The 13,270-nt window shown below is 40.7% G+C and overlaps 1 protein-coding gene across 1 annotated transcript in view; it reads right to left on the reverse strand.

The window, feature by feature from the left end:
• The window catches only part of antxr2a (ANTXR cell adhesion molecule 2a), a 77,475-nt gene extending 64,946 nt beyond the window's left edge, over positions 1-12,529 (reverse strand). The window contains exons 1-7 of the mRNA XM_072387298.1: positions 12,028-12,529; positions 6,095-6,166; positions 3,429-3,500; positions 1,948-2,029; positions 1,757-1,861; positions 1,531-1,599; positions 361-441 (exon numbers count right to left, since the gene is read on the reverse strand). Of these exons, the coding sequence (XP_072243399.1) occupies positions 361-441; positions 1,531-1,599; positions 1,757-1,861; positions 1,948-2,029; positions 3,429-3,500; positions 6,095-6,166; positions 12,028-12,284 (738 nt within the window). The 5' untranslated portion in view covers positions 12,285-12,529. The remainder of the gene's footprint in view (positions 1-360; positions 442-1,530; positions 1,600-1,756; positions 1,862-1,947; positions 2,030-3,428; positions 3,501-6,094; positions 6,167-12,027) is intronic.
• Positions 12,530-13,270: the final 741 nt, after the last annotated feature.

Below are 13,270 nucleotides of genomic sequence, written 5' to 3' on the forward strand. Positions count from 1 at the left end.
TTTGCAAATGAGTGGCAAAGACATTCCCTTCTCTGTCTACAAAATGAGCACATAATGCGTAGTTATTTCCACTGGCATTTCCCATGCAGCTTAACTTGATGTTCAAAGATGTTCTGCTCTTATTTGTGAGAAGCTCCAATGAAAAGGCCAATTTACCGGCACAGTTATCATCGAGGAAAGTTAAAAAAATAAATGCATTACAAAAAACAAGTACAACAACCTCTTATAAGTTACACTTTGGTGCCAAAGAATCTTGTTGTATCAAAAAGACATTTCTCTAAAACTTATTTGATTCACTCACACATTATTAATGACACACACACACGGACAAACGGAGAAACAGAGAGACGGCAAACTTACAGAATTCACAATGCCTTTGAGCGCGTGGAAGCCATCTTTTACAGGAAACACATGGTCTTTGGTGTCCGCAATTTCAGCAAGCTGTTGGCATCATGAAAGAGGAGTAAACAAGGAGTACTGCTGATTTAACATTGCTTTCTTCTTTATCCGTTTTCCTCTTTATGAGTGAGCTCTGTCTTTCCTTTCATATCATGGGCAGGAGGAGACATAGCAGATGGCATGACTGTGGCAAACACTTTGCTCAAATATAAAAAAAAGGCTGCAGCACAAATTGAGAGCAATATTGCCTTTGTTTTTGACTTGATAATCGCTCATAGCAAGATGGTTACCATTGGTAACAAGGGGCAGGTCACAATGTCAGAAAAAATAAAGTAAAACTACAGACATCACTAACTTGGGTGCAGTTCAGATAGTTAGAGATCACTTTGAGATATGATAAAAAAAAACTCTGCATGGTGAGAGTGTGTCCTTAAAAAAAAATCTGAGGAAACTGGACAAGTGTCAGGCCTAAAAAACTATCTACAGCAGATGAACAGTATCTGAAAGGGTGGCTGTCAAGAAGCCGTTCTTAAGGAAGGGAAACAGGGAGAAAAGGCTGAGCTGTGCCAAATGACACAAGAAGTGGACTGAAAATCAGAGGCAACAGGTCTTATGGAGGGATGAATCCTCCCCAGAGCCCGGACCTCAACATTATTGAAGCAGTGTGGGATCATCTGACAGAGAACGGAACAAAAGGCAGCCGACATCCAAAGAAGAGCTTTGGGATGTCCTTCAAGAAGCCTGGAGAACTATTCCTGAAGACTCCTTAAAGAAATGACAGAAAGCTGGTCTCAGAGGGTTCAGGCTGTGTTGGAGAATAAAGCTGCTCACACTAAGTATTAACTATTCAAGCTTGTTAGAATTGGACAAACACTGTTGTTGTGTTATATGTCGTGTTTGCACATGTTTCTATAAATAACTCTTTTCATGTTTTCCTCGCAATATACAAAGAAAGAGGGGGATGCTAAAGACTTTTACAGAGCACTGTAGAATCATCATATTTGTATTTTTTCCACATGGTCAACAGCACTGATGTCATTTACCTTTCTAAACACTCAAAATGTCATAATCACAGTGTACACATTCAGCAACAGGCCTCTCTGGTGCAGATTAATACTAAAGCTCTCGTACCTGCTGCTCATCGAAGTCCTTCACACCCACACAGTAAACACGAGCACCATATTTTCTCGCTTCATTAGCCTGCAGTGCAGATTGGACAGAAAAAAAAAGTTTAAAAAAACACATTATGAATTAGGATACATAATTAAATGAACTGAGAAAAAGTCCAGTACCACAAATGCTTTGTGGGAACTTCCATTAATGATGTGCTCTGAATGCCGGTCAGAACAAAACTCACCTCCTTTACGGTGAGTTCATGAACATAAATGTCAAGCTTCCCGTCTGTCAAAGCCAGGATGATGCTTGAGGACTGGGTCGACTGTTGTCCTATCTGATCCCGGGCCTTCAGTTAGAAATCAATTGAACACTTTATCAGATCTCAGTGACTGAACGCAATAAAAATGGAAGAATCTGAGGCGGTAAACTGACCTCTTTGATTCCCTCGTGCATGTATGTTTCCCCAGTAGGGTTCACTTTACTCAAGCGCACCAGACCCTCTTCGATCTTGTGTCTTAAGATACAGATTATATAAATGATTAGTATTTGGTCCATATGGACTGTGCTGCATTGAAGTTTAATGGCATTCTTTGCATCCTTATTTTTCTTCCCCATCCCCTCAAAAAAAGACGTGTTAGCACCTAATTCATAATAACTTGCATAGACCCTAAGTGGCTGCATGATGTGGTAAACAATTGTTAAATACTCAGGAAACAGGAACAGGGACGTTGACTTGGTTGTTCTGGGTGTATAAATAGTCCAGTGAGGCCATGACTTATATCCTTGAACAACTAACTCATCTCCCTTGTGTCACTGTTCAACCAAGATAAAAGTTTTTAATTTAACCAACTAAAAAAAAGTTTTTTGAACTCAATAAAATACATGGAAACTCTGAAATGTTTGTCCTTTGGAAGGGGATCAGTTAGCAGCTCTGTCTGTCTTCATTGTAAAGTCTAATTGTTTTTGGTATAAGAACCCTTTAAAATTGTCATGTTTTTACACAAATCCAAATAGTATAAAAAGAGAAGTGAAGTAAACACTGAACAGAACATTACACAATACTGTGAGCGGCATTAGTTTGGGAACTTTGGTTTGCGTATCTGCTCCAACTTTGTGACTGCAGATAAAAGTGCGACAAAATATTTCTGCTTACTGTCGATCATTCCTGCTCATTATCTCTCAGGAACATTTGATACCTTCTGCCACATTTTTTTTTTCGAGATAAGGGTCTAAACTTTGACTTAACTACTCCAAAACATGAACAGAGTGATGGGGTTAAACTCACAGACACATGTCTTGTTAGTTTCCTTTAAAATGTACCTGTATAGTTTAGAATTTAGAACTATAATAGTACCTATAATACTGCCACCCCACAAAGTTAAATCTGTAATAAAGCTCTCACGTTGGAAGGTGCGTTTCTTTTATCCAAACATTGATTTTTTTTGCTTTTTGTGAAGGCTTTCTCCTTGCAGCCACGTTATGAAAATATCAAGTTAAATATCCTGTCCCCATCATTTAATTCTTTATTTGTGTTGTGTGGAATTCTTAGGTCTTGTGTGCAGAAGTGTAACAGTAAATGACTTTTTGTTCCAGTTTTAGGAACGTCTTTTCTCTGCACAAAGCGCTTCATTACGAACAACGTGTCTAATGACAGGTTAGAGCAGAATAAATGCAAATGAAAAACTGATACTAATGTTACTCAATCTGCTCCAAAGATTCTCACCTTTTAAGCTTTAAACTGAAAAAATGCGCAATACGTACTGAGCCACCCCTTTAAATGAGAACAACTTTAACTGTCAGTATGACATCTTCTTGAGTTATATTGAGTAATATTCATGTAAAACAACTGAACCGTGAATTGTTGCTAATAAAGCTTATGATCAGAACAGTGGCATGAATTCAGGGTTCCTCACTTGTCTCCAGTCAGAGGCAGCAGGACATCTGCTTTGGCCGAGAAAACGATGAATGAAACTCTCATCCTCGGGCTGCAAAGACAAAAAAAGGAATTCTTTCAGTAACTAAGAAAAAACTACATTCATGCAGATCTGACTTTAATCTACATGCCCATTTTAGAGAACCACATCAAAATCCCGAGTACATTTCAAGTTTTCTTTTTCCCTTTCTCCTAAAACTCATCGCTCCCATCTGTCACGGTCTTCATCAGAAAACCACCCTCACAGCAAAACATGCGAAACGCTTACAACATCCAGTGAGGAGTCAGTGGAAGTGACAGTTTTATTTAAAGCTTCTTTATGACTTCTGTTCTGTTAAAGAGAATTAAAAATGAATATATAATTAGGCAAACAGAAGGAGCTCTTTTAATGTCAACTAATATTAGAGTATGACTTAAAGCAGCTTCAGCGGAACTGAAAAGGAAACATGCTGTGTTGATCATGAGTCACACAAACGTTCTGCAGGCAATTACATACATTTTAATTTGGTGTATATTCTGTACCTGTGACTTTCTGAGGGTGTCAACTGACACCGGACACTCTGACGTGGTGCTGACCACAGGGTCTGCTTTTAGTTCAGATTTCTCTGCACAACCCGATAAGTTTACAGTCGAAATCCCTCTGTTATATCGGAGAGCCTATAGATGTTAACAGATTTCTTTCTTTACAAACACAGGTGGTGTTCAGCGTAAATACCCGGCTTAAAATTGTGAAAACTATACAAACACAGACGAATGTTGAGAGCGACTCCCTGTGTAAAAACTTCACTGCCTTGTTCTGCAGCCCCGTAGGGAGCAAAGTTGGATGCTACTTGAAAACATCCAAAGCGGATGACAACACTGTGTCTATGTTTCAACACTAAAAAAAACTATATATTCTTTAAATCCTCATTTTAACACATATTTTTTGTCATAATTCCTCCCTGCAGAGGATGCTTAGTAAGCACAGCAACCTTAGAAGTGGAAGCTTTTGATCCCGGTAACAGATTCCTGGTTCTTACTCGTGGATAAAAAAAAAGTTGCATTAGGAACTACTTAATTCTTCATTTCATTCTTCAAGTTATTTTTAAAATTCTAGTTTACAACACACAAATATGGTTAAAGAGGCCAGTAATTACATGAGGAAGATTTTGTGAAACAGAAAATGTTAAGAGAAGGAAAGTACCAAATTAAGCAATATTTTGGGTAGGTACTTGCATCAATATACTCGGTAACTTCCCAACTCTGCCACAGAGTGCACACAGATGCCATCCCACAGAGCAAGTTAAACTTTAGATAATTAAGCACACAAGTGTTTCCTTCAGAAGTGTGAAGCCTTCAGAGCATAAGGAGAGGTGCTGATATTTCTCACCCACGTGACACAGTCGCGATCCTCCCCCACAAACATAGCACAATCTTTAAGCCAGATTTGGCAGAGGAGCGGTAACAGCCGTATCCATCCATATCCTGTCTGCAAGTTCCACAGTCATATGTGGACTAAAAACTAACCACGTTCAAGTCACCGCTGAAAAACGTGGGCGGCATCTTAAAGTCAAACTTTAGGTTTTCACTTGACTTTATATGTTAAATGGTTTGCAGCACTGACATTTTTTCTATTACTAAGAAAGACTTGGGATAAATAGGCACTGAGGCCAATGCCAAGGACAAATCAGAGGGTGGTGTAGGGTTTTTTTCCCTTTGAAAAGGAGGGGGGTGATGAAATAGTCCAGTTCGCTCCACATGGCGGAACAGAAGTGCTCTTGGTGAGCGAGCATTGTTTAGCAGATTGTCCTTGTCGCCTTCCAGTGTTCTTTTGCTTTACTGTACATTGTCTGCCTGTCAGCCGTTCTGTGGTGGAAGCAGGGGATAAGTGTGGAGCCGGACCCCCCCGGTGCAAATGGCCATTCTCACAGCCCAGAAGACTGCTCCTCTCTGCCACCCACTCCCACCTGGTGCCTTTGCTATTTTCTTCAACCAACCACTTCATTCTGGCTGGGTCGCTACCGTCTGTACTGTGCTGGCAAGCGCCGTTTGACTCAAACATTATGCAAGCTGAATGTTTCAAGCCCATATCTTCTGCTTTGTCTCTTTATTAATTAAGGGCAAAAAGGATGCCGTGGACTGTGCAAAATTATCGTTGAAAAAACAGGTGGGAAGTCCTTCAAATCTATTCAGACAACAAATAATGATGTCAGCGGCTGAATTAAAGCTATTTATGACATAAAACTAAAGTTGATGTCAAACAGATGTAACCTATGGGAATTCAGTCAAATGTTCTGCATCTTCCAAATGTAAAGGCCTTGTTTAAATCTCCTGTTGTCACCTTCTTTTGTGTGTGGGAGGCGAGTTCTTGTATTTACTGCTTACTATGGTTTTAGTCAGTTGTTGAATGTTACCCGATTTGATTTGAAGTGCCTTGAGATGACATTTGTTGGAATTTGGCACCATATAAATAAAACTGAATTGAGCTGAACTAATCGAAAACTTTTTTTGTCACGAACATCACATCATTGCAAGCCCTCACTCCACGCTGTGTTAGCATGTTTAAAAAGTTTTTTTTCTTTCATCAAGACATAATCAGTTATGAAACTTATGAGTTATATTTCCAAAGAAAATGTATGATTCTTACATGAGTGATTTTATACTTGCCTCACAAATCGGTCAGTAAGGTTCTTCACAAAGGAGTGAATCTCACCCCAGTCAGTGGCGACGCTTCCAGATCTGAAACAAGAATACAACAGTCAGCTCACAGCCCATCAGTGCCAGCAGACTGTGTGCTGGGTGGTAAAATACTGTACAGTATTTGTGCTTTGTGCAACAACCACAGTTGGACATTAACACCAGCCACATGCTGGATAATTGTACTGATAAGTCTGTGTACTTGCAGCCACCTCAGCTGTTAAAAAATGTTCACAGATCTGTCTTTCTACAAATCTAGTTGGCTGTTTGGGTTTAAGTTTACTTGCCAAAATAAAGGCAGAAAACTCACGATGACGATTCGTTTTATAAACAGGAAATCGTCAGACATGGGTGGAGGTAATATGGCACAGCTCAGCTTCAGTTGCAGAGTTCAGCAGCGTTTCCTGGCACAGTCAAAAACTACAAGAATACATAAAGGAACTCAATCTAGGGAAAGGTGGCAGAACTCTTTTCTCATTAAATCTAATTAGGAGTTAATAATTGACCAGAAAAAAGTCACTGCCACCAAAGCAGTGTCGGGAGGGTGTCAACCTATAGCCCTTGGCCCCTCTCACCTCTCAATAATTCAATCTGACCGTGAACGCAGTGTGTAAAATGTGCCCTTGCTGTAACGACAAAGAGGTAATTAAACCAATAATTACAATTCTATGTATGCACGGAGAACATAAAACAGAGGAGTTTCCCCGTTAGGGATCTCTCATTTATGCCACCTCTTTCTCCATCCTTCAGCCCAAAGACAAGGTCGCACAGCGAAGGTAAAGGAAAAGGAAACACAGACGACACTGAGGTGCCGGTTGAATTAACAGATGTTAAAAGTGGTTAAGTGTTGGTGAAACGGTTAAAGAGGACAAAGGTTTGAGTTTTAGACCTAGAGACTGCACCGGCGGGATCTTACTGGAATGGAAAGGTTTTTAGAAACCTCTGATTGGTACTTTGGCTGATGCAGTATCCCTTTTTGATTTTGAAAATCGTGATATAAATCATCATGAAAGTACCATTTAATTTAGCAGCTCCAAAACCATCATTATGCATTTGTACTTTGAATGGATTCTGATATGAAGGCTAAACATCACAGGATTACTTGATCTATAGAAGTCATTCAACAATCACACTTCTGTAATGTTGAATTATTTCTATGCCATAATCGGGCATTTTATTGTCACCACGTGGTTGATCATCACACACCTGAACCAGCAGGATAAATGTGGAAGTGAAAGGTGAAAACTAGTTGCTCCTTTATCACCTGCACTGAGGTGCCCGAGTGCATTCCCACGCAGACCTCAGGCCAGTGACCTGCACAGCAGACTGGGGTTGTGCTGCAGGGCAGTGACGCCTTCAGCAAGGTTATGTTGTTGCCAGGGTTAGTTTGCTGCTCCACAAAGGCAAAGGCCAAGGCAGATGTTTGGGATTGTTCGCAAGTATTTGCTTGAACTGTTGGTTGAAAAGACTGGGCAAAAACTACAAAGCCAAATTTTCATGAGTTGAAGTTTTGGCAAAAGAAGAACTTATCTAATTTGGTGCAGATTGTGGATGGATTTGCATGATATCTTTTCACCAGATGCCAGGCACGACCTTTACAAACATATGCATTATTTGACTGCTCGTGTGAAGTTTGGCGACATCAAAGGCAAAAGTCAAATGCCATCGAGTAAAACCTTTGAGCAGACACCCAACTCGTGCAAAAACAGCAGGGGGCACAACATGCCAAACTACACATGTATTTGACTAGAAACATTAAAGAGAACAACTGCTGCAAGTCAGCTTTATCAGAAGGATCAGGAAGTCCAGCAGAGTTAGTTTATCTGCATGTACAGACTAAACTAACAAAGTATACAAAAAACACTTGGATCATCCTGTAATTTTACAATTTAGACGTGGGTGGGATAGTTTGACAATGGGTCAGAGGAGCAGTGGTACAACTCAACGGTCCCATACAATGACACGTTTCCTTATACTGGAGGCCTTTCTGCATTACGCTGCTGCAGCAGCACAGCAGCAGCGCAACAGCGCAGCAGCAGCAGCACAGCAGCAGCGCAGCACAGCAGCGCAGCAGCAGCACAGCAGCACAGCAGCGCAGCAGCAGCACAGCAGCACAGCAGCAGCAGCACAGCAGCGCAGCAGCAGCAGCACAGCAGCAGCAGCAGCAGCACAGCAGCACAGCAGCAGCAGCACAGCAGCAGCAGCAGCAGCAGCACAGCAGCAGCAGCACAGCAGCAGCAGCACAGCAGCGCAGCAGCAGCAGCAGCACAGCAGCAGCAGCACAGCAGCACAGCACAGCAGCACAGCAGCGCAGCAGCAGCAGCACAGCAGCAGCAGCACAGCAGCACAGCAGCGCAGCAGCAGCAGCAGCACAGCAGCAGCAGCACAGCAGCACAGCAGCGCAGCAGCACAGCGAGTGCAGCAAAGACACAGGAAGTGGTGCAGAACCAAAATCTGTTCCAAATAAAGCTGCATGTGTCACACGCAGCTTTCAAAGACTCAGTGGGTCACCGTGCTGCGACATTAGCAGACTAAAATAGTTACACTGATGATCTGTTAAGTGTAAAAATTCCAACTCGTTGATCTTGTTGAATGAATAGGATCAACTGGTTGGGGAGAGTTTTCTAACAAAGAAAACTTGTAACCTTTTTAATTGTTGTTTTCATCATGTTTAAATATGATATGAACAAGTGAGGAACAATTGTGCTACCTTCAATATTTTTTATGCACCTTAGAAAGGTTTGAATGAAATGGAAAAATTCATAAAAGGGATCATTTAAATATTCTTTTGTTTTTTTTAAACACTTTGTGGAAGAGCTCTTTTTGGTGTTAGATGAAAAAAAATAACTTACTAACGAAACTCACTGCAACAACAAAACAATCCCAATTACTGGGACTGAATAAGAAACTTCAAGACCTTCCTCCATTTTTCTCTCATCTAAAGCAATGTGTTAGTTCTGGTCTTCTTCCTCATTGTATTGTTTCTATCTAGCAGCGATTCTCTGCATACCATCACCTGTACCACCAACTCTTGGCTGCAACATGCAGCCTAATATATTTGCTCCAACTAAGTTCAGCTAAAAAATGAGCTTGAAATTCATTTGACATTTAGATGTAAACTCAGATACAGGCGGCGAGTTCTTCGTAAGGGGAATTAACTATGGACAAAGCCAGAGACCAGCGACGCTCCTGCAACACAGCATGGTTAACGTGCGGTAAACCTTTGTCAGATTAAACTACATGGATGGGGTTAAAAAGAGATCATGGTAAGGCTTGTGCGGTTCCTTCAGGTTTCACATAGTGGTATGCATCAATTGAGGAAGTGTGGTTTTTAGTAACTCACATTTCTGCAGAACATTTTCAAAAGTGTGCCTGTGTGTTACGAAACTTTTGAAAGCTCTTCCTGCAGCTTTCTGAGCAGGCCTTGCAAAGCTCATCTCCTGAAATCCCCAGAAAAATTAAGTTGGCAGTGCATCCGAGTCAACCTCTGTTTTTTTCTACGCACATCTGCCACATCTGCACACTGATTTCATTTTCTGTTGGAAAAAAAAAACAGTGACTACCTCTTTCACTTATTGTTGCTCTGAATTCTAACAAACTTAAACTAATGTCTGCCTGGTTAGAGGAGACTAAAACACTGTGGTGCAACTATTCAACTTGCATGGAACATATCATCGGTCATACCGGGTTTTACAACTCACTCTGTGGACTATTATCTCAAACATATCCATAACTCTTGCAGTGTTGTGTCTGTTTTCTATGTGAACTGTGAAAAACAGAAATTGTATAAAGCCAGAAGTAAAGCACATTGACAGCCGCCCGGTTAAATGACAGGATGATGAGGTGTACTGAGCAGCTCCAGGTAAGTAAAACTAGTTTGGACTCAGTTTGAAAGAGATGTCACACTGGAATATGTGACCCATCAGATTCTGGTCAAACACACATTGGGTGGTGAGGTTTTTGCAAAGATTGGACACACACAGAAAATGGTGCACTACAAAGTCTTAAACTCGGAATTACACCAATACGTGGCTGTCACACATCTCATTACGAAACCGTGGGCTCTGTCGCTCTTCCTTTGCTTTGCTGTCGCAAGAGCATTCACATGAGCCAACATCGACGCAGAGTTCATCCCAAAGGGTCTGTACAGGCCGGTCAGGTTCCACCCCAAATGGGATGCTAATGCCGAGGCAGGCAAAACAATTCAATAACAGAGTTACTGTTGTTTTAACTGTGACTCCAGAGTACTGTTCAAAAGGCAGCCATTATTTTTGTGAGTTTTGCTTCCATAGAGCCATACATTTTTGTTAGTTTTTAAAGTGGTCTTGAGCAATAGCTCTCCAGGCTTCCTGAAAGCCGTTAAAAGTTTTTCTTCCTCACTCATTTTCAGTCCAGTCCTTGTCCCTGATCATTTTCAGAAGAATATGTCGTTTTATGTTTGCCAGGCCACTTAACGCTGATTCACTCAAGCATAAAAAGGCACCTAGCTCAAGGTATGAACCACTGTTGCATCTATACGTAACATACAACTTAGCCAGTATCAGGCCGAAAGAACTGTCTGCAGAAGATGAACAGAATCTGAAAATGTTGTTCTTAAGAAATAGGAAAAAACATCCAGCAAAGACCTGACACAGGACCTGAGAGATGCATCTGGTACGGTGTGCATTTTAGGACATCTTCAGCATCAGACTTCAGAATCAGACCGCAGATGAAAAGGTATAAGGTCTCAGGAAAACCTCTGTCACACTCGCACCAAACAGCCACATAAAAAAAAATAATCAGACCAAAAGGCATCATAAAAAAACTTTTCACAATGAACGGCCTCAGAAAAATGCCAGTCAGACTGAAAGGAGAGTGTGACAGAGGTTTTCCTGAGACCTTATACCTTTTCATCTGAGTTCTGACTCTGAAGCCTGATCCTGAGGATGTCCTAAAATGTACACCGTAATCTGGACCTTCAGCTGATCCATCTACTGTTGGCCCAAGCCTCATCAGAAATGGTCTCCATGAAAGGGTGGCTGTCAAGAAGCCGTTCTTAAGGAAGGGAAACAGGGAGAAAAGGCAAATGACACAAGAAGTGGACTGAAAATCAGTGGCAACAGGTCTTATGGAGGGATGAATCCTCCCCAGAGCCCGGACCTCAACATTATTGAAGCAGTGTGGGATCATCTGACAGAGAACGGAACAAAAGGCAGAAAACATCCAAAGAAGAGCTTTGGGATGTCCTTCAAGAAGCCTGGAGAACTATTCCTGAAGACTCCTTAAAGAAATGACAGAAAGCTCCTCTCCAAGGGTTCAGGCTGTGTTGGAGAATAAAGGAGCTCAGACCAGATATTGACTTTCAATCTCTTTAGAATTGTACAAACTCTGTTTCTGTCTCTTATACCCACACATATTTCCTGTTTTCCTTACAATAGATATAAAGAAATTAAGTCTTGTTGCCATGAGTGTCAACATATTTCGGGTTACCTAATTGGCCCTATGGTGTCAAATAACTCGTTTTAATAATAAAATAAATAAAGAAAAAAAGCTAACACATAATACTGACGGAAAATATCTATATACATATATGTGTGTATATATATAGAGAGATATATACATATCTCTATATATTATACTGTTATTTGGGTCTTAGAAATGAATGGGTCACAAACAACAGTGTGACACGTGCGACAGAGTGCACGCTCCCCCGCCCTAACGGTTCCATCACACCCTTAGGCAACTTTAACTTACTTCTGTCTCCAAATGCAACAGTTTTTAACAAAATCCACTTATTTTGCCACGTTACACTCTGTGTTTTGAGTAGAGCTGCAACTTTGTTGCCATTTTCGGCTTCACGCTAACCCGACTACAATCTGCAACTAAACTTTCCCAACTTTCTTTCTTTCTTTCTTTTGACTTACTTGTCTAAAACGAAGTAGAGGTCGTAAGCTCCGTGGCAGGAGGCTTCCTCTGCCCCGCAAGACGCCGCAAACAAACCCAGGAGGATCACAGCGACCGGCGCTGAAGTCCATCGACTTTTTCCATGAAGAAGTTTCTCCTCCGCGGTGAAATACCGTGACAACTTGTCCAACATTTTTGCCACAAAAAGTATCCGTATGAAGTTAAGTCTCGTTGAAAAACAAACAATAACCTTCCCAGACTGTGGAGACGCTCGCATACGACGTGCAAATCCAGCAGCGAGAGCAGCTACATGACAGAGTTCTTTCCAAACAATGAAGTTCACTGATTGAACTGCAAAATAAAGGAAACCACCGCTTCGTCGTCAGCAGTTGTAGTTTCTACATCTTCCTGACTCACTGTTAACTCACTTACATCCTCAATAAAACTACACCTGGTTCCTGGTATCGCCCTAACTCTGTTCGAAAGATAACTCAAATAGCATCTAACATATTTCTTGACAGGCTAAGTATCCAGTCCGGAGAAAAGTTAGGCTATCTTCATGTACCCACAGAAAGCTCGTAATTCTGAAAATCACATGTGTAACTTTTCGCCGTTGATAAGAAACCGTTATTGCTTTTTAACGTATGAGTCATGCACATCTTACAGGCGTTTAGTCTCGTCAATCTACTGGCATAGATCTTTCTGCTGCATTTAACTGTACTCTTGAATACCATTGAAATAGCTTGTTTGCAATACTAAAGTCTTTGCTTTTCATCCCACTTTTATTTTTATTCCATATCTTACAGGTAAATATTGATATTAGAAATACAGGTATTAGACAACTTTAGTTATTTTCAAATATTTAGGATTTCCCACACAAAACATGTAAACAACTTGTACAATTTGGTGTTTTTAACTGATTACACCACTAAAGAGTTAATACAAAAGAATCTCAAACATTATGTCTCTTAGTCATTATGAATTAATGATTGACAGAAATTGATGGAAAATTCTTTAAAGTATTTCAGAGTGAATCACTGCATGCAAGATAACGTTATCACATGATGTAAAAAAAATGCAACCTTTGTAGAACTGACCCACATACACATGATACCAGAACACTCATTTCACAAAGAAAATAAATAAGAATGTTCTTACTTTTATTTAACCACCTGACTGAAAACTCGTGTTTTCTTTAAGTATATGGTCAAATAAATGTGTGGCTGTTGGATGAGTCACACAGCTTAAGCAAGCTAACGCAAG

The sequence above is a fragment of the Leuresthes tenuis genome, unplaced genomic scaffold, assembly GCF_036924035.1.
Source record: "Leuresthes tenuis unplaced genomic scaffold, fLeuTen1.0.hap1 SCAF_6, whole genome shotgun sequence".
Classification (NCBI taxonomy): Eukaryota; Metazoa; Chordata; class Actinopteri; order Atheriniformes; family Atherinopsidae; genus Leuresthes; species Leuresthes tenuis.